Below are 26079 nucleotides of genomic sequence, written 5' to 3' on the forward strand. Positions count from 1 at the left end.
TATTCCTATAGATTTGAATAGCTTTAGAGTTTTCCTGGGAAATGGAGGAGGTGCTGGCAGGTGGGAGTGAGATCATAGTAGTGCTTGGTTACAGTTAAAAGCTCTGAACATGCAACATGGTATTACACTGATGATGGGTGTTATTGTTTTGAGAATGGAGTCCGGTGAGCAATCACTCCAGTAAACTAGTCTTTATTAACCCTTTGCCCTTCACCCATTCTTAGAGCCGATTTCCTGAAAGAAGGGAGTGTTAGATTGGAAAGTTGATGGGTGAGTGGGGAGTAGAGTGTACAGCGTGGCCCACATCTCACCATGGCCAGGCCAAGGTAAGCCTCCCTTAGGTATCACATCTTTTCAGCTTCGTCTTTGTTTAAAAAATCTTTTCATATAGTGCCTAACACACAAAGGGATCTGGAAACTTGCTCGTATTCTTTGTCTAGGTGAATGAAATGTGCCAGTTAGGCCATGGTCTTTCTCCCGTGGATCAGTGAACTCTGACCTGGAGAACACAGTTCCTTAGTCACGACATCCATGCAACTGCTTCTAGGGGCTCTCAGGGGACAGAGCAAGAGTGTGGATGGATAGCTGAGCCAAACCCTCATCCTTTTGTTAAGAAAACCCCTCCAAGTGTGGATCTCAGCCATGGGTTAGCAGCAGCATGAGCTGAATAGGTGGAGTTGGAGTGGTAAAGGTACTGAAGGTCCTGGGTTCAAGTCTTCCTAGGGCCGTTAGTTGAATTACCCTGGGTCCTCCACTCAGGGTCACTGAGCATCTTCATCTGTAAGATGGGAGTGGTAACAAGTGCCTGGCTCACTTTCAAAGGAGTGTGTGAGGATTGACTAAAAGAAATGACAACTCCCAGCGGTCAAGATGTGCTGAGCAACTTTGCTTGGTTCTTGCCCTACATGATGCTGTTGAATTCTCCCAACTTCCCAAAACAAATTGAGGCTCAAAAAGGGTTACAAAAACTTGATGAAGTTCAGCCAGAGAAGTGAAGGCACTGTCCTTGTGGCATCGTCCCCATTTAGTCTCGAACAGACTCCTCAGAGCCATTAAGCCTGCCACCCTCACCGGGAGCAAGGGTGTATAAATACGCCTATCCTTTCTAGTTAGCAGGTGCTAAGCCTCAAATGTTCTTTCTGTTCTCCGTCTTCCTTCCTCAATCCCAACTCCAACTTGTCACTTGTGATTGTAAGTGACAAAACTTACATTTGTATAGACCAACCCCAACTTGTGACTGTGCTACACAAATGTAAGTTTTGTTACATATTATGACTTTATGGCTTAGAACAATTTTCCTGAATACCCTATCCCAGGCTTTCTGTTTTGTGCATGCTGGTTTCTTCTTTGTCCAAACACCTACATTTCTAGAGTTGTTAGACATACTTCCTTGCTTCTCCTCTATGCCTTGGGGTATTTTTCACTGTCCAAGAAACTTCAGCAACCTCATCAGAACCTTTGCCAGTATTCTCTGTATGGAATTTGTCAGTGTTCTCTGAATGGAATTTCCCAAAGCCTTTTGAATTCAGCAATCAAAGGTTCTAGAAGGAAGAGGGTCTCAGAAAAGCTGAGTGGCTTAAGGTAGATTCCTCTCAGGGCCTTGTCTCTCAAGAAAAAGTGTCGGGGAGAATTTTCTCAGCATCTCCGTGCATCAGAGTGCACCCACACAGCCCTCGTCCCTCCTCCCGCCCCCAGCACAGACATTACCGTTCACCGGCACATGCCAGAAAGCAAGGCCTCTCACTGAGTGCTCTCAGTTCCCAGTTCTCTGAATTTCGGAGCAGATTCCAAAGGGAGAACTGTCCCCAGAGTCCCAGGCTCCACTCCACTATTCCCTGCTGCTGTTGCTGTGGCTGAACCCCACTCTTGGGTCTGATGGCTGTGGATTCTCCTTGCTGCGTGATTCTAGGTATCTGGGTAGGATGGAGCGGGGAGGGAGGACATTAAAGCCATTGCCTGAAGTCATTAAAAATGGAGGATTAGAAAGAGCTTATTTGATATTCAGAAGAGGAGGGAGAGTGCTGAAGCTGCTCTCTGCCCACAGCTGTAGATCCTGATGGCAAACGGTAAAGCTTTTGTCACTGTCTGAGAAGGGAAGAGATTGATAACCAGCACCCTGGCACTGAGAGATAGGAGGGAGAGCCACATTTCAGCTGTGGCAGGGTTTCATGCTTACCTTCCAGCCCCGTGGCTTTGAAAGCTATATCCCTCTGCTTCTCTGCCTCTGGCCCTGCCGTCCTGTCCATGCAGCCTCCACACCCCTCCCCGTGGGTGTGGGGCTTCTGCCTTCTCTGACTCTGGTGCTCTCCATGTGACTGAATGTTTTCATAAGCCTAAGTGATTTACATCCCATGTTTACTTATAGAGTCACTGCATTCTTGCAGTAACACAGAGAGTGAGCCTTGCCTTAGTAATTCTGATGTCAGAGATGAGAAGGCAAGGTCCTAAGCCAAGGAGAGCCTGCCATAAAGGGGCAGAGTTGGAGCTTGAACCCCTTTTGCTGACCCTGAAGCCTGAGGCACTCTGTGACTCTACGCTGTCTCTGTTGGCCAGCATCGTACACCAAACATAGTTTCCTCTCCTACCTGCTGGGGGTGCTCATGTCAGCTCGACACACATTAACTGAACCTCTTCCTTAGCTACATTTTGGAGATGTAGAGATGAAAATACATTTTTTACCTGGGCAATGTACATAGGGAATGTCATGTACCCATGCCTGAGCCTTGCTTGGCACATAGGAGACACATACATGTTAGTCGGATGACTAAATAATGAATGAATGAATGAATGAATGAATAAACACATACTCCCTGCCCTAGATGAACTTAGGGTCTGGTTAGGAGAAGAGAGTTGCAGGTACCCAGCTACGCCGGATGCTGACATAGAGTAGGTGCCTTGAAGCCATAAGAACACAGAGGGCACTTCCTGAACTTGAGTGTTCAGGTGACTTTTGGAGAAGTGTTCCTGGAGTGCAGCTTAAGGATGAGCAGGACTCACTCAGATCAAGGACATTCTGGGCAGAGGAAATGAAATAAAGGAGACCCAAAGACATGGACCCCTGTGATGTGTGCTCATGGTTGTGAAAAGTGGAGAGTTACTGGGGCCTGAAGCACAAGCCAGGGGAGTGGAGGTGACTCTCAAGGTAGCTAGACTTTGGGGAGTTGTCTGTCAGGATCGCTATTAAGCTGGAACTTTATCCCTAGAGTCGGAGAGCTTAAAGGTTTTGAGGAGAAGGAAATGCAGTCATGTTTGTGACTTAAACAGGTGATTTGGCTGCAGAATGGAGCTGCATTTAAGAAAATAGGCTGTCTCACGGAGACCAGAGACTGTGAGGACACGAACCAGGACCATGAGGACACGAGCCAGAGCAGTGGTAGCAAGTACGGAGGGGAGGAGTCAGATCTGAAAACTATGAAAGATTTAATCAGTATGATTTGGTAATTGGTTGTCGACAGGAGATGAGAGAAAGGGAGTTGCCTGTAATTACTTTCCTATTTCTGGCCTGAGTTACTCAGTAGATGGTGGTGCCAGAAACTGAGATCAGCAGTTCCAGAGAAAGCCAAGGTTTGTATGTGTGTGTAGAGGGTATGGGTGGGGTGGGAGGTGGGCATGGTGAGCGTGGCAGATAAAATGGGCCAAGAAAAGATGGGGACATGATGCGCCCATTATTTAAATATATTTACCGTTGATGGGCCTGTAGGGTATCTGAGGGGTATGTTCAGCAACCCAAGGGCTATCGGAGTCTGCATGATTGGGAGAGGAGCTAGAATTGGAGAAAAATATTTAGAAATGGTCAATGTAGCCAATGTAGTTAGGACTGTTGGCAAGGATGAGATTGCCCAAGTAGCATGCAAGGTGGGAAGAGCAGGAAGCTAAGATTATAGGGGAAGGAAAATACCAGCATTTATGGGGTGGACAGAGGAGGAGGAGCCAAGACAGGCGAGCAAGGGGAAGGGCAGCCAGGGGAGTGTCGTGTGGGGAAGTCAAGGGAGAGACATGCGAGAAATGAACGGCCACCATGGCAAAGGCAGCAAAGAGGTTCATAAAGACAAGTACTGGAACGTTTCCACTGGACCTGACAGTCTGGAGGCTGCATTTCAGGGGAATGGTGGGTGTGGAAGCCAAATGGCAAAGGGGTTAGGAGGGGATAGGAAGTGAGAGAGCAGAGGAGACTTGCAGGCAGTTTTGCCAATAAAAGGAGAAACACCCAGGAGGAAGGTTTTTTTAAATAAAAGAGAAGAACATTCTTATTGTTGAGTGCAGAATAACACGGTAGAAGGAGAAAACAGAGATCGAGAGTTCATAAAGCAGGGTCCATGGGAAAGGACAGCCCCGAGGCCACGGGAGGGAAGATTCATCTCGAGCAGACACATCTGAAAGCAGCGGGAAGGAAGTCAGGGCGTTTTTAACGTGGATAGATTAGTAGGGGTTAGGAAGCGAAATGAGGTCCAGGGATGCATACCTGAGGCCTCGATGATCTTGATGGGACGGGGGATCGGGTGTGAAGGGTTGTGTGTGTTACACGAGCTGTCTCTCCACTCTACCTTCCTGCCCTTCAGCTGCCTTCACAAAAACTAGCTGGCCACTGGAAAGGTAACTTGTAAAACCTGAGTTCAGTGTTTAAGGCTGCGATCATAATAGGAACCTTACGACAAGGGCTGGGGAGGTGAGCAAACAGGCCATCCTTCATCTCCCTGTCCAGTGTTAACTTTTGGCCCTGGATTCTGCGAGTGTAGATGGGCAGCCCAGCGGTTAGAACAAAGGATGCGGCTGGCTTCCACCCAGGAACTCTGGGCTGGAGTCCTGCCTACGCCTCTAAGAAATGTGACCTGGGACAAAGTCTTTAAAGTTTAGTTTCTGTAGGTGATGTCTAGAAGGTATACCCACTCTAAACCGCTGCGAATTTAGCACCTGCTCCCTAGGCATCAAATAATAGGTTTTCCTAAAGCAGATTTATTCAAGGGTAGGAAAACTTACAATAGAAAATGTACAGAAAATCAAGTTCCATTCAAATAGTCTCCTTCTTCTCTATTTCACTTTGTTGGCTTTTTTTTTTAACTGAAGCAACACGTTGTAGACACAATTTCAAATATACACAGATCAAGAGAACTGAACAATGAGTCCCTATGCACCTACCACCCAGCTTCCCACCCAAGATGATGCTGAAGCAGTTCACTGATAGCATATCATTTCAACTATAAATATTTCATAGTATACCTCTAAAAGATAAGAGGTAGACTTTTCTCTTAAAAAAACCCTTCAATATCAAAATTGCACTAAAAATGAATAGTATCTTAATACTATAAGATATCCAATCAGTGTTTAGATTTTCTCAATTGCACCGTATTATTTTTAAAATTTTGCATTTGAATCAGAATTCAACACCAAGTCTATGTATTATTACATTTGGTTGATGTGTTTTCAAGCTTTATTTTAAACCCTGATGGCCATTGTGAGGCAGCACTGTGTAATCCTCTAACATCTCCTGATTTTGTTCCATTTCCCTTGCTATTGCTATACCATTTCATTTTAGGAGACCCAAGGAAGAATTGCAGGTTTAGAAACCAAAGCCTTCAAAATTTAACTTTGAAATTTTTTTCTAGACACACTTAGAAGGGGGAGTATAAAGATAGCGAATAAAGAAAAGAGGCTGGCAAGAGGAAAACCCTGCAGTGAGCGGTGAGGAGACAAATGAATGCCCAGGAGGAACAAAAGGAGGTGAGAAAGGGAATGGAGACTTATATAACCCCAGCCACTGAAGCTCAAGAATCGCCACAGATGTGCTATCCTATCCATTTTGTCTCACCTCAGTGAGCAGGTGGTAAAAAAAACGAATCTTTAAATAATGATGTTCTATTTATAAGGCACCTTTCCCCAAACAGCTTATTAAATAGCTGAACAGACATCTAAGTAATCCGCTATGTAAAATGAAGACATAGTAGGAAATTTAATTCTCATTTTACAGATGATAAAATATAGTTGAAAAGACTAAGAATAATGATAAAAGTGGCTCACACCAGCTATTTGCCATTTGTCAAGAATTGTGGTAAAGACTCCATTCCATTATTTAATTCATTCCTTGTAACAAGACCGTGATATTGCTACTGTTATTTTCATTTCCCCTATGATGAAAATGATACTCAGAGAGGGCGAGTAGCTTGCCCACAGTTCTGGGTCTGCCCTTAATGTGGAAAATTATGGAGAGTTGGGGTTGAAACTCAGGGCTGTCAAATCTACTGCTCTTTCTTTTCCAGTCAGTCTACTCTCCACTCAATCAGGAACCTGTTTTTTACATCTACTTGCTCACTGGCAAACTTCGATTTAAAGGGAAGACAAGATCATCTTCCAATATAATAATAGGGTGTGATGTACTGGAATTTACAGGGCATTTCCCCCACAGACTTTCTCATTTCTTTTCATATAGTCACCCTGAAAAATAGACCAAGCAGGTGTGCTAATCTGTGTTTTACAGATGAGGAAATTGAAGCCGGAAGGTCTTGGTGAGGTTAGTTAGTGATCACAGAGCTAGTAGAGGTAGTTAGCATCATGGAGCTAGTTAATTGAGAGTTAGTACCAAAGACCCTTTCTTCTGATTCCAAACCCTGTGCTTCTTGGTTTGCTTTGCAAACCTCATGGGCACACGGCTTTAGCTGCTGACTTCTCCCCACGTCCCCTCTGATGTTCCTTATGAGGAGTTGAGCAGGGTTATTACAAATTAAATATGTGGATGCTTGAACTGATGAACAGGAAATGAGGCTGCTAATGCTCAGAGGAATGAGATTGAGATGCATTTTTTAAAGTAGAATTTTGGGCCAAGTGGCCTCTTTCTGTCCTGCCCTTCCCCGTGTCCTTCCGGTCTCCATGGAAACCCTAAATCAATGCAGCATATGTTGATTCATGTTTCTACTGTTACTAGGAAGCTACGAAGTGGAAATCGCTTTTAAAAGAGTTACGGAAGAGCTTTAGCATGCTGACCAGAATTCAAATCTAATACCCAAATGACTGTTTTATTAAAAGCTTTAAATGTGGTATTATCCTAGGTGATATGTTGATTAGATAAACACACAGAGGCATTTGGCAATAAACTTCCCCCTCCACTCTCGTGGCTTTTAAAAATATTACCTTGTAGATTTAAACTCCCTTTATCTTCAATTTAATTACATTCTCATGGCCTGTGTGGTAATGCCGGGTGCTCCTTTTGCTCTTGATTAATTCCACTCTGCCCTGACCAGGCTGTTGGGTTAGTTTGCAAATGCCTTATGTACCTGTGCAGCGGACCCTGAGTGTCATTAGCATTCTGTTGACTGCAGTCTTGACCAGGAGGCTGCAGAAGTCTAACATGTTTCTGCCATAAGGAATCCTCGGTGATTTTTCAGATTTTTTTCATGAACTCAAAATCAAGTTTAGCCGACATTTACTCAGCACCTGCTCTCTGCGAGGCAATGAGAATTAATAGTAAAGGGAGTAAGTAAAAGAGTCTGTCTTTTTGGAGCACAGAGTCAGTTGAGAGGATCAGAAAACATAAATCTCAAGAATAAACTGTGTCTGTGATGTGAGCTGTCAGACAGCCTTACAGCAAGATGGTGCTATTGGGATGGAGGGGGTTCCTTCTGATTGGGAGAATTCTGAAAAGGGTTTGGAACAGAGAATTTTTAGCTTGAGGTAATGGGTTTAGGGAAGAAACTGGGAGTTAACAGGCAGATCAAGGGTAGGGACATTCCAGGCAGAAGGGACAGCAGAAGAATCAGGCATGCGTGTGGGATAGAAAATTGGGGATAGGGAAATGGGACAAACTCATTGTCAGGCAGAACAAGAAGCTGTAATGAAGCCCATCAAAGATGATTGCACAGATGATCCACTTTATGGTGTCTGTTCAGTGGTACTCTGGGGTAGTGTAGCGTGCAAGGTTTGTGGGCAGGCAGAGAGAGAAACCAGGACAGGGAGATCCGTTATTTAAGAAGGGGTAGGGGGTTGTGCAGGCACTGGGGGCCGAATGACCTCTCACATGGCAGCATCAGTGTATGGGAGAGAATGAAGTTGAGAAATATTTCATAAATATGACAAGATTTAAAAACCAATTTAGGAAGGTAAACAGAGAAAAAGAAACCAGATATGTCTGTACTTGTTGGGGTTAGGGTTAGGGTCCCTTGTGGGACTTGGGCAGAGTGATGTCACGCGCAAACGCAGGGAGCCCAGCAGGAATGGAGGATGGGGAAAGGTGATGGTTTAGAGACAGCACAGCGTGCAGGGTCTGAGATGTGAGGAGCTGTCCAGCAAACCTCTGGAAAAGCAGCCTGGAGCTGAAGAGGCAAGGTTGAAGCGCCGAGGACAGCCTGGAGGCAGGAGCCGGGCTTGCAATCACTGTCTTCCTGTAAGAAATGTGAGTTGTGGCCAGTTGAGATGTCCTGTGCCAAATCTTCAGCTAGCAAGTCAAGAGCAGTAGCCGAAAAAGAACCCAGAGCTCTAAGCCTGGGGAATGCAGAGTCCAAGGAGAGGAAATACTTTCTCACGAGCACGTAACCCTGCTTGTCTTCTCTGTTTATTTATTTCAGGAAAGGAGACAATTCTAGAACGCTTTACTTTAGGTTGAGCTTAATTCTCCTCCCTGAAAGTATGCACTGGCCTGTTTGGGAGTATACGCTGGTGTTTTCTCGGGAGAGGGGCGCGTGCTAGGTCTGTGCTTCTCAAACTGCAGCGCTTTGTGATCAGTCCTTGGCATTTAGGCGTGTTTTGGTTAGGAAAAAAAAAAGCTTGGACTAGTTTTAATTTTCCGTTTCCTCATATTATTCATGTCCACACACTCTTGTCCTTCTGCTCTTCATATTCCTGTTCTTGTTTTTACATTTTTCTTGTTTAGTATAGCACTTCTTAAACATTGGACTTAATTGACTTCCTGTGACCATATTATTTCTCCAAAGGCTAATTGACGATTCTGATGCCTGGATAATATTGATTAGTTTCCACTTACGACCCAGGCCCGTTTGCAGTCCTGCTGTCTTTCCTCGAGGCCTTTACCCCCTGGATACTGGCCCAGGCACCGTGAAACTTGGAGGAGGCCTTTGTTGCACTGTTTCAGGGCTGGTGGGAGGTGTCCAATGATGGCATTACCTTTGTGTTAAAAGTGAGGAGCATAGCAGAGGCTGGAAGCGTCAGATCTGGTGCCAGATACCAGGTCTGCCACTTTTCAATGACCTGTTTCTATTTCTCCATCTGTAGAGGCGGGGGGTAGGGGGTGATACAGGTGTTGGCTTTTTAAATTTGTTCTGAAAGTTAAATAGATAACTCAAACGCAATGTTTGGCATCATGTCTGGCACATACTAACTGCTCATTAAACATGAGCTATGAGGATTCACCTTATTCCGTAAACATATCTTGAATCAGGGGAGTGCTTATCAATAGGCTTTTATTCACCAGTGTATCTGTGTACCAGTTTTTTTTTTTATGGTGCAACGTACCAAGAAAATGTCCAGAAATGAAGGGTTCTCTTTCTGCTTAAGTTCTAAACCCCAGTTAGCAACAGGGTTCAAGAAAGGGGTAATGAGAAATGAGAAACTTTTCTTTTGCTTCTCATTTTATAACACAAAGTTCCCTTTCTTTAATAGAGGGGCACTGTGGACGTTATCAGAAAGAGGCAGTGAGTCATTGTGGAGGCAGCATCAGAATTTTTATTTCATCTTATCATCAGGCAATGAGTAGTTGCGGCAGAATCATTTCACCGAGAGAATTCAGGTTATGCACCGATAGATCTGCCGGATAGACGGGGTCCTGGTATGATGCAGTAGAAAGAGCTCCGCTGTTAGAGTCACGAGACTCTCATTCTGGTCCTTGTGCCTCCTCTGGCATGTTGTGTCGCTTTGATAAAAGTACATCACCTTTTCTAGCCTCAATTTCTTTCATCTGAGGGTAATAATACCCTCTCTGATGATGGCATAGGATTGTTGAGGGACAATATATGAAAATGCTTTATATATTTAAAAAGGTTTAAAAATGGAATCCACTTCCATCATTATAAAGCCATCACTTTCTGTTGAGGTTTCTGCTGCCTTCGGGGTTTTAGAAGTGACTTGCAGCAAAGGCTATGTGTCTTTGGAGCTACTTCCTGAGTGGGAGTGTAGACTGAGCCTTCGGGATGTGGAGCATAACAAGAAGGCAAGCTTTCTCCCAGGGTGGCGGTTTGCAAACTTTAGCATGCATCAGAGTCACCTGGAAGCCTGGTTACCATCCCCAGAGTTCCTGATTCTGTAGGTCTGGGGGTGGGGCCTGAACATTTGCATTTCGGATGCTTCTCAGGTGATGCTGACGCTGCTGGTCCAGGGACCACGCTTGGAGAACCGCTACACTAGGGCAAGCAGGAAGAGAGTCCTCCTTCTGGACTGAAGCAGGCAGTGTGAAGACCCATGTGGGTAAGGCGGTTTGGAAGAAAAAAAAATGGAAAAGACAGAAAAATAGGGATATTGTGCAGATTTGGTGGAACAAAGGGAAAAGTCTCACTCTGTAACAAACGCAAGTAGGGGGAAGTTGCTAGGTGATAGATGAGGGAGAGAGGTGAGTTTCTACTGTAGGAAAAACCAGGTGAGAGGCAGGAGCATAGAGTTGGAAATATGCATGTTTGGGAAGGCAGAGGAGGTGGAAATTTCTCATTAAGAAGTGGGGAGTGGTGTGGTTGGTGCTGGTTAGGGTGGGAGTGGAGACGAGCTGGGGGAGAAATGCCTCTGTAGGGTAGGGGGCACAGCTGAGATGTGGCAGAGGGCTAATTTCAGGGCTGTGTGGTTTGGCTTGGCAGTGCAGCACAATAGAAATTGGGAGAAAGGGGGTGGAATTTAGATGTGTGACCTGCCCCACAGCTTTCTTGCTCTCTGCATTTATCACATCACATCACACCCAGCAAGACAGCCCCCCTCCTCCTGGCTCATTAGGAGACTTGATTTGGAGTGGCTCCTGCTGTCAGCAGCTGTCTGGGGCAAGATCTTTACGCTCCCCGCTCCCGGTGCAGCAGCCAACCTTCAGCCAGCAGCGGGGCTCATTAGAAGAGGGCCCCCTGGACACTTGATTTTCAGCTCACTGGTGACTGGAAAGAGTTAATACCTATTCTTTGCTGCCCCTTGCACAGCCTCTGGGCGCAGAGGGAGGCAGCTGTGGGCTATAGGGACTTCTCCCTGAGCAGCGGCCAGAGGAGCTTCAGGTTAGTGAGGCTGGGCTCGGCTCAGGGGCACCTCCTGCATCCTGCCAATGAGGATGGGCGTGCAGACTGTGCCCGGGAGCTGAGCTGCCGCCCGCTGGGTGTAGGCTGCTTCAGTATTTACTGGATGTGACAAGCAGAGAGAAGAGCTTTCAGCGGGGCTGCTTGCTGCCTGGCTCAAGTGGTGGGAGGTGTGTTGTGCATGGCTGTGTGTGTGTATATGTGTGTACGTGCGCCTATGTGTTCATGCACACATGCCCTTCACTTGCAGAGGATTTGACCGCTAAACGAAAGGTCTACTTTTTCCCCAGAGCGCCTTAAACCGCAGCCTCTCTGACCATCCAGTTGGCAAAGACCCGCAGGCCATGAGGACTGGCCAAAGACAGTGAGTAGTGCCTTTGCTTTTCTCTTTCCTCTCCAGGGTGTCTGTGTGCACCGATTGCATTATCCATATTTAATTAACTTGCCTCTTCATGCATATTGATTGCTTTCTTCATGCTGAGGCTCTAGTTTCTCTCCCCATCCTTATAAATCTTTGCTCTTTGCTTTTAACCTTTGTTTTTCCCTTGAGTATCCTCTCTTCCCATTATGCCTCATCCCGTCTGCCCCGATGCACCTGTGACTTGATGCCCACCTACGAGGGCGTGTGCACTGTGGGAGCAATCACACCTTTGAACTTCCTGGGCCTTGGGTAACTTCTGACTCTCCTAAGTCCAGGGCCAAATGGGATAAAAGCCCTGCTGGGATGGACCAGGCAGCTGGATCAGAGTGTCCTGCTGATTCTTATTTAGTGGCGCCTGTGGCTGAGTGCACGAAATGGGTAGTGGAGGGTCTCAGCAGCAATTTGGGCAGTGCTGGATCTGAAGGAGAGAGACAGGCATCTGAACAGCCTGGGCAAGCCAGTATGTGCTGGCCGTGGGATGGGAAGAGAGACGAGGCGGGGACAGAAGGCTGGGGGATTCCCTGCCCCACATGACCTTGCCTGCGACGTAGGTGGGTTCGTCTCTTGTTCCATTTGGCTCTAGGATAACAAAGGTCCCTGCATGGGTTTCCCCTTCCCCTGGGGCCATGTCCCACAGCAAGAGGCCTAGGTGCCCCAAACATGACATCTAGGGACCATCACAGCTGCAAAGGCTTTGATTTCCTGACTTCTGGTTAAGCAGGTGTAAGCCCGGTTAGGAGAAAGATTAAAGATGTCCCTGTGATGATGGGTATTTCCACACAGTCTCACCAATTGTTTTTTTCTAGTTTTAACAAAGCGATCTTTTAATTTTATTAATTATAGTATAACTAAAGAAGCTATTTTTAAAAAGCACTTGTGAAATGTCCACGGTAATATAAAAATGATTTAAATGGTGTAGCTCACATAGGAGTCGTATCTATCTAAATTAGGTTTCCTTTAAAGTGGATTCTATGTTTGGTGTCAGAGTTCCCCAGGGGAGCCCTTTATGGATAGGCAGCTCTCCTCACGTGCTTCTTCCTATCAGAGTTCTTCTGTGGGAACAAAGGGTTTGAAGCACTGAGAATGGAACCCTCAGGAGAGGAAGACGATAAGTCAGTCGGCTTTCAACCTCCATGACCCCTTTTCCCCACACTCATGTCCTTCCTGCTCCGTGTCAAGAATAGGCCAGTCCCCAGGCTGAAGGAAGGTCATGTAGGCTCCATATGGGCAAGAAAGGGTGACTTGCATATTCATTTCTTCAGCCTGCACCTGTGATCCCTGCAGAGGAGCAAGCCTGTGTGGTGACGGTGCCTGACAAGCCTCTCTTGGAGTTCCTCCAACCTCCCTCCCACTCCCACTTTCCTGAGTCTCCACGCACTCCCACCTGGGGCAGGTGCTGTTGGAGGGAGGCGAGAATCAGAGCAGCATCCAATCAGATTATTTTGGAGCAAGTACTGCCCCCCCCCAACCCCACTGGCCGGTCACTTGGGCCCCTCTTTAGTAAGAGAAACAGAACAGTAAATTTTGGTTTGCTAGACCCACACCTCCCCTGAGGCACATGTCCCACTTTATTTTTGATGGCCAGTGGCTGGGGAATCCGGAACTCCTAACCAACAATCACCAACATGAAGCCACCAACAGTCTGTTCTCGTCCATTGTCAGTTTGTCGTTCCTGCTAAGGACAAGTGGACATTGTAGGTCCTGGTGGGGGATGTGCGGGGAGGTGTCCCATTGGCCGGAAGCCGTGTGAGAGGATGTGTAGTGCAGTCAGATGAGAGAGGGTGGCCCCTCTTACAGCAGATTCTTTGATTTTAGGTGAGAGGACGTGCAAGGGTAAATTCCTGAGCCCCGCAGTCTTATTTCCTGCCCTGACGTCCCTGCAAACCAGCCCAAGGGTTAACCGTAAGCGGATGCCTGTATGGCGGCCTTACTGATGCCACGCAGGTAATGAAATCAATGGCCTGTTTTCTTGCCCCTGACCCTTTCCTCTTTTCTCCACCTTCTCACCCCTTTGCTCTTTGAGCCTAGCCCAAGCCTTCGGAGCCCATGGGTGGTCCGCTTGCATCTCTCCCCATAGGTCTCATGTGTGAAATGCACGGTTCTTGTCTGTGTGCCTCTTGCAAATCTGTGGTCTTACAAGCGGGACCTGCCTTAGCTGAAGCCCTCCCATCGACGGGTGGGACATCTTGGCAGTGACTTAGGCGGTGGGATGAGGGACTATGCATGAGCTTGTATGGAACCATTTAGGGATCTCTGTGAGTTACTGGGATAGGGGCTGCAGAAAGGAGACAGAGGAGGGAAAGCCTGGTTACTCTTTTAAAAGTATCCTTAACCTTTGACTCTCACTTCTGCCCTCATTATTTCAGACTTAGAAGATTATTATTGAGGTCTTAGCTAGGAAGAAGAAAAATAAAAATCATTTTGTCCCAAAGAATATTTTCTGGAAGATTTTTGCAAACTATTTAGGAGAATCACAGTTGTCTTGGTAACAATTAGCAACCATTACACTGGCCCCTGCTAAACCTTGTTAAATGGCTTGTGTGGATTTGCCATTTTTTGAAAGTCCTCTTGATTGCTCTTGGAGGGCAGTGACCTGAGTGTTTTATGACTGATGATCCTGAGGCGTGAGGAATGAACCAGCTCACTGAAAGTTGGGCTCTGGTCTGTGGGGTAGCCTGAGCAGGACCTTTACTTGAATTCATGGGATGTGATGACTTGAGTCCTTAATCAGCTGCTCACATGGCCTTCCGTCAGGCACCCTGCAATTTGCAAGCGAGAGTGGACACATAAGACGCCCACTGTCTCAGGAGAGAGCAAAGCAGTAGTCAATGTTTGGAAATGCGGTGAAATGTATGGCTTCACAATGCGGCCTGGCTGAGATTCAAGGTGGGAGCAGTGGACGTGCAGGCCCAGTTTTTTGCAGGAGAGAGGATATTTCTGGGAACTTGGATGTTCCAGCCCTAAGAGGCTCTTCAGAGATGTGCTGTGGAATACAAATGCTGTCCAACCCTGCCAAATATAATATCATCCCAGCAGACATTTCTTGGATAAGATTTCTGTGAACAAAGACAATGACCAGGAATGAAAATCCATTCGAAGTAAAAGAGATCGAATTGGATGATCCCTAAGGTCTCTTCCCACCCCTAGGAAAAAGAGGAAAGCAAGCTAGGCCAGAAGGACACCTTTCAACATGCAGAATGGCCTCTTGTAGGACTCCTTCTGTGGCAAATTGTTGCAAACGTGCGAGCAGCATTTCCCTTTTCTAAGTCACTCTCCAATCCTGATTTGATTATACTAAACCCATCCCACTTACCTTTGCCCTCAATACAAAAAGTTGTCATAGTTATAGGTCAGGGGTCAGCGAGCGTACTCTGTCAAGGGCTAGAGAGTAAATATTTTCCGGTTTTGGGGTCATATGGTCTGTGTGGCCACTACCCAACTCTGCGCTGGTAGTTGAAAGCAGCTTTAGACAATTTGTAAACAAATGGTGGTGTCATTTTTCAATAAAGTTTTATTTACACACACAGGTACCTTTTAGGGCTGTAGTTTGTCAACCTCTGATTAAAGGTTCACAGAGGCTACCTGGGCATGCTGGCTTGGGCCTATAATCCCAGCTACTCAGGAGGTTGAGGCATGAAGATCACCTGAGGCCAGGAGTTTGAGACCAGCCTGTGGAATATAGCAAGACCTTGTCTCCAAACAAAAAAATTAAACATATAAAAAATGTGAAGTGGTAAACAGAGGCTAATGTTGGGAGTCAGAAAGAGATATTAGAGTAACTTCTCATTGGATCTGTTATGAGAGATAACCATTTAAGTGCCTGATGTCATTATATGGGTCCTTTGGAAAATAAAACACATGAGAAATGTAAACATACATGTTAAAAATTTAATTATGCTTGTTGAGAGAAGCCAGATGTAAATAGGAATACACAAGCTTAGTCAGGCAAGCATGAGAACTGACATTGATTCTTAATTGCTGATTGTACCAATTACTCTTCTCCTTACCTGCAGGCATCAATCCTATGAGTTGACTGTAGCTAGATTTGTGGGATGAGTGGGGAGAACCTGAGTTGGAATTGACCTGCCTTGAGGCCCCTACTTTGTGCTCTAAGACTCTGATATGCCCCGTGCACCCTGCAAACATCCTCTGCTCCCGGTATGGCACTCCTTCTGGGTCTCTGCAATCAGGAGCTGCTGCTGCTGCTGCTGTTACTTTGTCCTCCTTGTGGAAAAGCAAAATGTGGATTGTTATTTTGTTATCACTGTATTTTTTTTCCCTACAGAGAATCCCAATTTAGAAATTCTTCCAAGCTAATGACCTTCATTGACTTACCATCAACTTGCCGTGTCAGCTTTAAAAAGCATTAAGCCTCTAGGGGGTCGGGTAGGGTACCTGTGACTGTTCAGGTAGTTACTGATTCTCTAGGTGTTCCCTTCCTGTACAGGAAGGCTTCAGAGACCACCTGGGGAAGGGTGGGGGCAGTGCTGGCTCCCGCAGCAGCAGCTCCAGGGGCCCTGTATAGAGCCGACAGCTGTGATCATGAGAGTTTCCCCGTCCTTCTGCCCCTGTGCTTGTTGCAGGAACAAAGGGATGAGGACTCGACTGGGATGCCTGTCTCACAAGTCAGACTCGTGTAGTGATTTCACAGCTATTCTTCCAGACAAACCCAACCGCGCTCTCAAGTGAGTAGTACGGCCACGTGCCATTCCCTGGGTAATATGACAAGTTATGTAGCTCACTTCTTTCGTGAGTTGCTGACCAGATGAGCCACAAAAAAATTCCTGTCTCTTGGCAGCTCCTTTTATATCCCTGGATGTGAGTGAAAGGAGTGTTTATTTTCCTTTTCAGAATGTATAGCTTAGTGATCTAAGAATGGGAATCCTCTTCTTCCTAAGAAAGCCATATCATCCATCACTCACAAAACTGTGGGCGGTAAAGGATACTTCTTGGCTCTTCTTAGTTGTCAATCTGAGCTCTCAATTTGGAAATAAATGTTCAAACTTACTCCAAAAATATGCTTAGATTCAAGTAACCTGAATTCAGCACCTCTTCTGCTGCTGCTGTATTAAATGGCATTGATGTTACCTTGTGTAACCTTCACAAACCTGTGTAGTGGGCATCATTATCCCCATTTCAGAAGTGCAGACATTTAGGTGACAGAAAGAGATGGAGTCGGGAGCTGAGTCTAACTTTTCTAAGACCAGTTTCTTTCCATTGTTACCTTGACACCTTTAAATCATGTACTTACTTAGCTTTGTTCTTTAGACTAAAAGCCAACAGACAGAACTCACTGAATTCCAGCCCTGAGTTTTTTTTTTTTTTCTCATCAATTACTTAAGAATGCACAAATTTACAGTGACAGAATTGCAGGAATCCAGGTACAGTCTTCATCTACTACCCCCGACCCCCATGTTCTTCCCATTTCTTTTCCTGAGCAAATCTTAGTGGTCGTTAAGGGCAAGGAGGTTATTTCAGAAACATTCAAGAGAGATGTTTCTTTTTTTCTAGGAGATTATCCACAGAAGAAGCTACGAGGTGGGCAGATTCCTTTGATGTACTTCTCTCTCATAAGTGTAAGTAGAATTCAGGTCACATCATGACATGGTAAATCATCCATTTAGTGAGAGATGTACCAAAGGCCTGTGATGAGCCAGGTATGTACTAGGTGTTCCAGACCTCTGTGGGCCCTGCTCTCACAGAGCCTCCTGCCTAGAGGAACATTCAGAAAAGAAAATGAATGATTTAAATGCAGTGAGATGAGGGCCTTCTTTTCTGTTTTCTGGGTTCAAAGTATGATCCCAAGAAGCCTTTGTATTCTCAGCAGTTTGAGCAAGAGAGAGTTTAGCTTAGGGGTTTGGAATGACAGTCTCACTTGGGAATGCGAGATCTTGTTTGTAGAACTGAATGGCCTTTCCCCAGATTGTGGGAGAGTTGGGCTATGCATCAGTCAAATGAATATTTTGTGCATTTTATTGTTCACTTGAGTTGACAGTTTTTGAGTTTTACTGTTGCTTTTTGTTTTGAGGGTTTACTATCCCAGCTGCATTTTACTCCTCAGTTTCTTACTAAGTGTTGAGTTTTACTGGAACACAACTTCTGCTATCCTTCCCGTTCCATTCTTCCCTTCCTCATCTGTAATGCCTTTCGTTTTCCACAAAGGCAGACATCGTTGTGCGTATTGCGGTGTGGAGAGGGCAATTTGATGTCAGCCAAACTTTTCATCTCTTGCTTTTTTCTCATCATGTGCAAGTTCAAATTCACTGGGCTTTGAAACCAGTGACATTTACTACCTGGGCATGGCAGAGCAGGGGTGAGGAAGAGAGAGGATTTTGTAAAGAGAAAGACTTCAAACACATTTCGTGCCCCTCTGAAATGTGTCACAGTGATATTAGAAGCCCTCGCTGATCGGGGAACAGAAGGGCTGCTTTTAGTTTGGAGTAGTGTTTCCCCTTAATTGGAGAAAAAATGGTTTGGTACAATTAAATTCAAGGCATTGGGTGGGAGTCAGACCTGTGCTCTTGATTTTGACTCAGTGTTGTTACTAAGTAGTTGCGTGGTCTTGACAGAAATCTCAGTCTTCAGATGTCTTTAGAAGTGATTTTGCTTTCATTTTGCTGGGCAGTTCCCTCCAACTATGCTGCGGATCCAAATAAACTAATTAATAAATACGTTTGACTAGATTTTAAAATTAAATGCGAAATCTAAGTACATATTGTGGTAAGTAATTTCGTGAGACATCATTTTAGTATTCTGTGGATTGCACTTAGGAAGGAAAGACAGCATTGATTTAGCATATGCAGCATATGGCTATGCCCCAAACAGCAAGCTTATGTGATGAATTTGCCAAGTTAATGGCAAATGTGTAATAATATTTAGGATGTTCAGTAATGCTATTTTTCTTGTGAGGCCATTCTGACTTTTTTTGTGGAGTGACATTAAGCTAAACAAGTGTCACTATCAATTTATACCTTATTTTCTGGCTGTATTTCATTCAAGGTCATCTTGAAGTTTGGTTTCTATTTTAGCCTCACAACGGACTCACTTAGTTCAAGTCCCTGAGGCTGTTTCCTCATTCTAAAACGGGGATGGAAATGCTTGCTACCTGTCAACTGAATATGAGAAATTTAATAAGAGGACACCTTATCAAACCGCATGTTCTCACTCATAGGCGGGTGTTGAACAATGAGAACACATGGACACAGAGAGGGGAGGATCACACACTGGGGTCTGTTGGGGGGTGCCAAGAGAGGGACAGAGGGGGCAGGGGGGTCATGGAGGGATAACATGGGGGAAAATGCCAGATGTAGGTGACGGGGGATGGAGGCAGCAAACCACGTTGCCATGTGTGTACCTATGCAGCAATCCTGCATGATCAGCACATGTACCCCAGAACCCAAAGTACAATAAAAAAAAAAAAAAAGGACACCTTTAGTTGATTTCAGGTTCTCTACTTAAAGGTATTTTGTAAGGATATGGTGGGGTTTTTTTTTTAACGATACTTTTATTTATCAAATGCAAAATAAACGTGCCTTGAGAATAAGATTTCAAATTTTGCTATTAAGTCATTATGGCCATAGTTTATGGTGGTGAAACTAGTGATTGGAGGCTTAGGGTTAGATTGCTGTGGTAGCAAGACCTAGACATTGAAGAGGTTGAATTTATTTGTCTGATTTGATGACTTTTAGATCTGAAGACACTGGGTTCTGCTTCTGTCAGGAATGCTTTTGGTTTTCAGGAGTGCAATGACGCTTTTCTGAGATGGGGACTCTGATAAGGCATTACAAGCTGACAGACAGGTGCAGTGACTCAGGCCTATAATGTCAGGACTTTGAGAGGCTGAGGCAGGAGGAACACTTGAGGCCAGGGGTTCAAGGCCAGCCTGGGCAACATAGCAAGACCCTACCTCTAAAAAAATAATAATCATAACAAATTATCTGGGTGTGGTGGCATGTGCCTGTAGTCCCAGCTACCTAGGAGGCTGAGGTGGGAAGACTGCTTGAGGTTAGGAATTCAGGACCAGCTTGGGAAACATAGTGCGACCCTGTCTCTACTAAAATAAAAAATTAGTGAAGTGTGATGGTGAGTGCTGGCAGTCCTAGCTACTCAGGAGGCTGAGGCAGGAGGATTGCTAAAGCCCAGGAGATCGAGGCTGCCGTGACCAATGATCACACCACTGTACTCCAGCCTGCGTGACAGTAAGACCCTGTTTCTTAAGAAACAAAACAAGCTGACGCCAGATTGCTTCTTTGTAAAACTACTGCAGAAATAGGCTTTTTGAACTTTGGAGTTTTATGATCCTTCTTGGAGTCTGATGTTCTGTTTATACTTCTGTATAGTATAGAAGCAAAAAGCCAATGGAGAGAATGTTTTTGAAAAGAAAGGGGTCTTTATTCAGGAGTCACTGGTAGAATTTCAAGCTTTTAGAATTTGAGCGTGTACTCCCCTGTGAAAGCTGCAGAGTAGTCAGCCCCGGTTATCTTGAAGGATGTTGACAACTTTCTGAAAGTCTAATTAGTTTGGGTTGATATTGTGACTCAATTAGGGTGGATTAAGCTTTTCCAAAGGGATTGCACGCGTGCCGATCTCTTAGGAGGGACAGCGTTGATCAGAGATTCGCGGAGCTTGCAATTAAGACAACAACATGTCCTAAGAAGTGAAGAGCGAAGAATCCCTGAATGACTGATCTCCAAAAAAAAAAAAAAAAAAATGTACATGAACCTGGAACCCACTCCCTGGTAATTTTGTACATGTAGGCAGCTGTCTTTTGTTTTGGAAAATACAGATGATTATTCCCCCACCCCCCACTCTCAATCTACAGAGCATCTTTGCCATGCCTGTTCTGTTGGGTGTTTTGGGCACTCATTTATGTTTAAAAAGATGTACTGAGTGCTCATTTTGTGCAAAATCTGTGGTAAGCAGCTGGACGAGGGGAAGCACAAAGATGAACGAGGCACAGTCCATCCCTGGTGGAGAATGCAGCCTCCTAGCGAACAGGCATGCATACCAATAACACAGGAAACAATGCAGCTTGCTGACTACATGCTGGGCAGCCTCAAGATTCCAAATAGAATCCTGACATAAGTGCTCTTCTTCAATTCCATCTTGTCAATATTAGAAGACCTAACTGATCTGTGGGCAGAGGCTGCTTTGGTTTACAGCATGGTTTCCACTTAATTGAGGAACGTGCTTTTGGACAATTAAGGGAAGAGCATTGTCTGGTAGTCAGATCTGTGTTTTCAGTTTTGACCCAGCTCTGTTACTGGGTAGCTGGATGATCGGGATGGAGTCTCTCAGTCTCCTAGAAAATCTGTTTCCTCAACTCTACAATGAAGGATCTGGAGTAGGAGGAGGTGTCAGAAGCTGGATCCAGAATGCTGTCTGTAGCAAACAGAGAGGCTGGGCAATAACCAATCACCTTCGGCAGGTGGTTTGACTCAGCACTGCCTGCAGGGTTATGTAAAATACTGCTTCTGAGCTGAAATGGCTCCAGCCACCAGAAGAGGGGCTACGGTGCCTGTGTTAAAAAGCTTCTCCCCTCCTTGGCTGAGCTCCCCATAGGCTGAAATCTCAAGCAAAAATAAAGCAACTTTGCTTTTTTTTAAACCTTAGAATTTACAAAATCAGGAGGGCAAATATTTGGAGCTGTTTTATTTCCAATTATATTTGTTTACAAGTGCAGTACGAAGTGGAAGAAGCCCTTTTGGGGGTCTGGGAAGTAACCACTAGCTAAATGCTCTTTAAAAACAAACAAACAAAAAACAACTAACAAACAATGAAATCGAAATTGCCGATGGCTTCACTCGATAGGGAAGGATTTCTAATGTGCGTTAATTCGGCATCTTTTTCCTGTTCACCAGTAACAATGAGGCTCCATGTCTGTGAGCTGTGCATGTAGTCTGTCCCCGAGAGAGTGTGTGTGTGAGAGAGTGTGTACATTCAGGCGACTTTCTGATCTGCAGCTCAGACCCAAGAAAGCAAAGATCCCTCGTTTATGGAAGATCTTTTCTGACAGGTCACTGAGAAACAGGCACGAAATGGTGTGTATTCTTCTTTATTTGTTCAGCTTTTCGTGGGACGTTAAGTCCTGAACTCTGAGTTGGTGCTCCCTTCCTCCCCTTCACTCTCTCTCTTTCTTTCCTTCTTCCCTCCCTTCCTTCCCTTTTTCTCCCTTCCTTCTTGCCTCCCTCTGTCCTTTGATACTTTTTGGACATAAAAAGTTAGATTTATTGCAGCTTTCAGGTGAAGGTGAAGGCAGATTTCCCTCCCCTTTCCTCTTACTTCTTTTTCTTTTTTCTTTTCCTCTCACTTCTTAAGTGTGACCACATAGGTGGGTGACTGAACACCTCACTCCAGGCATTTACTTGGTACCTAGCCTTGTTTTGCTGTTTGCACAGAGGGTGGAGGGTCTCCCTGACCCGTCCCTGCCAGGCCCAGGAAATGCTGGGTTAATGGATAGTACGGTTGAAAGCTCTTCTGCATTTGCTGAGCTGCTATCTATCTCTGAGAATAGGAAGCCAACAGAGAAACTCTTGGTTTTTAAAAATTAGCCCCCTTTGAGATAATGGTTAAGATATAAAAATATAATGACTTGAGCTGGTCACACAGCAACCAAGCAGAAGACCCCAAACAAACAATCAAATAAACAAATATTAAAATTATCAGTTCATGAAATTTCTTCTGTTACTCATCTAAATGGCTTTCGCTCTAGAACATCCAGTTGAACAGTCGGGCTTCCATTCACTGCACAGCCCTTCTCACAGCTCTCTCCAGGCCAGAATGTTCTAGAACAGTGTAACTCCAAGTGGGGTCCAAGGGAAACAGCACCAACATCTGCTGGGAGCTTGTGAGAAATAAAAACCTGGGGGTCCTCTCAGACCTACTGAATCAGGATCTCTGAGGGAGGGTCCTGGGGATCTTTTTCCCACAAGCCCTCCAGGAAGGTTTATACACATCGCAGCTTGAGAAGCCCTGTTCTCAGAGACACGTAAGTAAAACCAGGAATCTGGAGCGTGCTGCTGGGGCAGGTGGCCCGTGCTTTCCAAGAAACACACTAAAGACTGTATCTCGTATGGAAGCTTTCCAAAATGCTCAGGCAGCACATCCCTAGTGATACATCGTGTATCCCAGATTCCACTTATGTAGGGAGGAGGGTTCCATAGTAAATAAACAAATAGGCAGGTGTGTTTTCTAGATATATTGAGAAAAAGGATCAGAAAAAGATGTACAAAGCAGAGATGGGTGAAAAAGAAACTTCTTCACTTCCTTGCCATCATCTTCACATTGTTGTAGTTTGTACTTGGACCCAGAAATGTGGGTGCATTTGGTCTTTATAGAAGGAATGCCTGCAATATTTTAGGCAACTATTAAAAGCCTGTTGAAAGAGGTCTGCATGAAAGCAACTGGACAGGCTTCTACCTCATTCTATTATGTGACCTTATTCTGATTACTTCACCTTTGTGAACCTCACTTTCCTCACCTGTAGAAGGGGAATGATGAGACTTACCTTGCACAGTTGTAAGAGTTCAGTGTGATCACTGTTCTGAAATGCTAAGCATGATGACTTCTTCATAAGGGCACTCAATATAAAAAGAGCTCTTCTAATTATTTTTCCTCTAACATAATATTGAATTCATTTAGGAAACAAGCATTTCATGCCTCTTATATACCAGAGATGGTGTCAGCTTCTTGATCCCACAGACAGCTTGAGTTTGTGGGTTGTGGGCAGTATGGAATTGCCAGCAGGGCTTCCTTGAATCCTATTATACTTGTCCCTTTTGCCTCATGAGATTTTTGCAGCCCCTTTTCAAACTTGCCCATGCATGTGAGGGAGTCCTGTTGAGGATGTAGAACTTATTTATCTATTTTGAAATGGAGTCTTGCTCTGTTGCTAGGCTGGAGTGCAGTGGTGCGATCTTGGCTCACTGCAACCTCCACCTCCTGGGTTCAAGTGATTCTTCTGCCTCAGTCTCCTGAGTAGCTGGGATTATAGGCACATACCACCACACCTGGCTAATTTTTGTATTTTTAGTATAAATGGGGTTTCACCATGTTGGCCAGGATGGTCTCGATCTCTTGACCTGGTGATCTGCCCATCTCAGCCTTCCAAAGTGCTCAGATTACAGGCATGAACCACCGCGCCCAGCTGAGGATGTAGTTTTTAAAAGCCCAGAAGGTGAATTTGATATATTCCCTTTTTTGTGAGTGCCTGCAGTATTTCTATATCAAACTAACTAGACCAATATTTCTGCATACTTGATTTTCAAAATCTTTTAGGCTATGGACTGGTGTACATGAGGTTTTATCATACTTCTCCTGTATTAAAGGATTCCTTTGTGAATGCTAAATCTTCACCCTGTTAGGGGAACACCTCTTTTGTCTACGCCATAAGAGAAATTTCTTGCTGATTTCTTAAAATAGTTGCAGATACAGGCTCCACCTTGATTTTCTGGTTACTTAACTCAGCATCCGCTTGATAAAATAGGAAAGAACGTTGGAATAGGAGTTGCAAACCCAGGCTCTCCTTTCTCCTGCTACCACATCCTAGGCATAAGAAACCATGCAACCTCAGAGATCACCATTTCTTTGTGTCCAGTGTAGGGTTTGGTCATAGGCTCTCTCATGTCCTTTCTGGTGCAAAGACTTAAACAATCTTCAAGTCCTAATACAACTATAATAAATCATCTTGCTGTGTATATACTAATGAAGTAGAGATCATTGAAGAAAATTACATTAATCACACTACTGAAGTATAATTACCATATCAAATGCTTGCCAATAAAATGTCACAACTGGAAATAGTTTGTTCTCTAAGTAATCTCCCTAAATAAATCTTACTTAGCCCCACTTATTTCTAAAATTTTTTTGAGACAGGGTCTTGCTCTGTTGCCCAAGGCTAGAGTGCAGTAGCATGATCATAGCTCACTGCGGCCCTGAACTCTTGGGCTCAAGAGATCCTCCTGCCTCAGCCTCCTGACTATTTGGAATTACAGGTGCAAACCACTTTGGACACCTCCAGTTATTTTTTTTAGAAACATTCATTTTACAGATTTCACAAAAGAAAAGCTTTGATCCTGTTGCTATTCTCATCAAGAATTTCAAAGCAGTGACTTGTTTCTGGATCAAAGAGGTTTTGAGATCACCATTAGTATATGTGTCCTGGATTTTAGAAATGTACTTTCCATTCTTCCCCTCTATCTGGTCTTGGAACCCATTCACCGGCTTATTTTCTCCCATTGTTCAGGGATACAAGAGGACTCTGGTCTAGGGGACGGCGTGTTGTTGTTGTGATGTAGTATTTTTCCAAGCCTGGGAACTGAGCTAGGCTCAAGCCCACCCTGATGCCAGCTGTATCAGGGCTCCTGGACCTTCAACTGTCACCTAAACTCCACTCCCTGCTGTACCAGCTGCACTGCTCATTCATAGCGACCCAGTTTCCTTTCTTATGTAAGCATCCTCCATCAAAGAACTGGAGGGAGAAAGCCAGCTGCAGGCAGCACGTACAGCCGTGGCGTGTTCTTGGAGGTTCTGTGGATGCTCAGGTAAATGCCAATATTCTGCTCACTGCTCCAAGAATTCTGGACACAAGCCTTTCCCTTCCTGCCACTAGATGTCTATCAATCTAAAAAAAAATGTATTTTTCTCAGGACACTTGGCTACTTAAAGGGTCAAACAAAGAACACCAAAGTGAAATAAAAATGAAATGACAAAACGGCAGGTCCTTCTGTCATTTCTCTTCCAATTTCTCAAACTGTTCCCCATCTCCTTGCCTTTCAGTTACCAGGATCATTTTGTATTGGGTGTGTTATGTTCTATATGATGACTCCTTAAGCCACTGTTATTTCTTAAGTACAGGAATAATAGTCCCTAACCAGGATCGAGCAATCACTGTCCGTGTGTCAGGCCTGCATGTTGTTTACATGTATGAACTTACCACATCCCGTAACCCTGTGGAGAAGATGCTTGTCAGGACCTGCATCTTGCAAGTGAGAGAACTGAGGCACAAAGAGGTTAAGTCTCTTTCCCCAGCTCACACTTAACTGGTGTGAATTAGCGCCAGGACCGAATCCCAAGCAGAACAGCTTCAGGGGTCAGAGAGTAGTCAGTCACTCTTTCCAGCTGCCTGAGATCTGTGGGGGGAAATCTAGGGGAGGAGGACTCCAGTTGCCTGAGTCTAGGGGAGGGAGAAGGGTCTGGGGTGCATGGGGCCTCGACAGAGGAAACACACCTAATGCAGAGCATGTCACCCTGAGAGACGCTGGGAGACACGAATGAGCCTTTCAGAGATAAACCAGCGTCCTGTGTTTGAAGCCAACTACAGTTCATGGGCAAGCAGAAGGGTCCTGGTGGAGGGAAAGAGGAAAGTTAGAGAAAGAGGACAGAAAGGAAAGAGAACAGAAGGCCGGCGGGGTGGGGCCGGGAAAGATGCTGCGGAGTCAGGGAAAGGAGCAGGCAAAA

General features: G+C 45.1%; 1 protein-coding gene across 4 annotated transcripts in view; it reads left to right on the plus strand.

Moving 5' to 3' along the window:
* RGS8 (regulator of G protein signaling 8) overlaps window positions 1–26079 on the plus strand; it is a 42521-nt gene that overhangs the window by 1037 nt on the left and 15405 nt on the right. For 2 of the 4 annotated variants that reach the window (XM_010336060.2, XM_074389588.1), the window contains exons 2-5: window positions 10292–10404; window positions 11492–11565; window positions 16206–16307; window positions 17134–17198. In XM_010336060.2, coding sequence (XP_010334362.1) covers window positions 10399–10404; window positions 11492–11565; window positions 16206–16307; window positions 17134–17198 — 247 coding nt within the window. In that variant the 5' untranslated portion in view covers window positions 10292–10398. The other 2 variants (XM_010336061.3, XM_074389589.1) reach the window with 2 other exon arrangements.

This window comes from Saimiri boliviensis, chromosome 19, assembly GCF_048565385.1.
Source record: "Saimiri boliviensis isolate mSaiBol1 chromosome 19, mSaiBol1.pri, whole genome shotgun sequence".
In the NCBI taxonomy this organism is placed as follows: Eukaryota; Metazoa; Chordata; class Mammalia; order Primates; family Cebidae; genus Saimiri; species Saimiri boliviensis.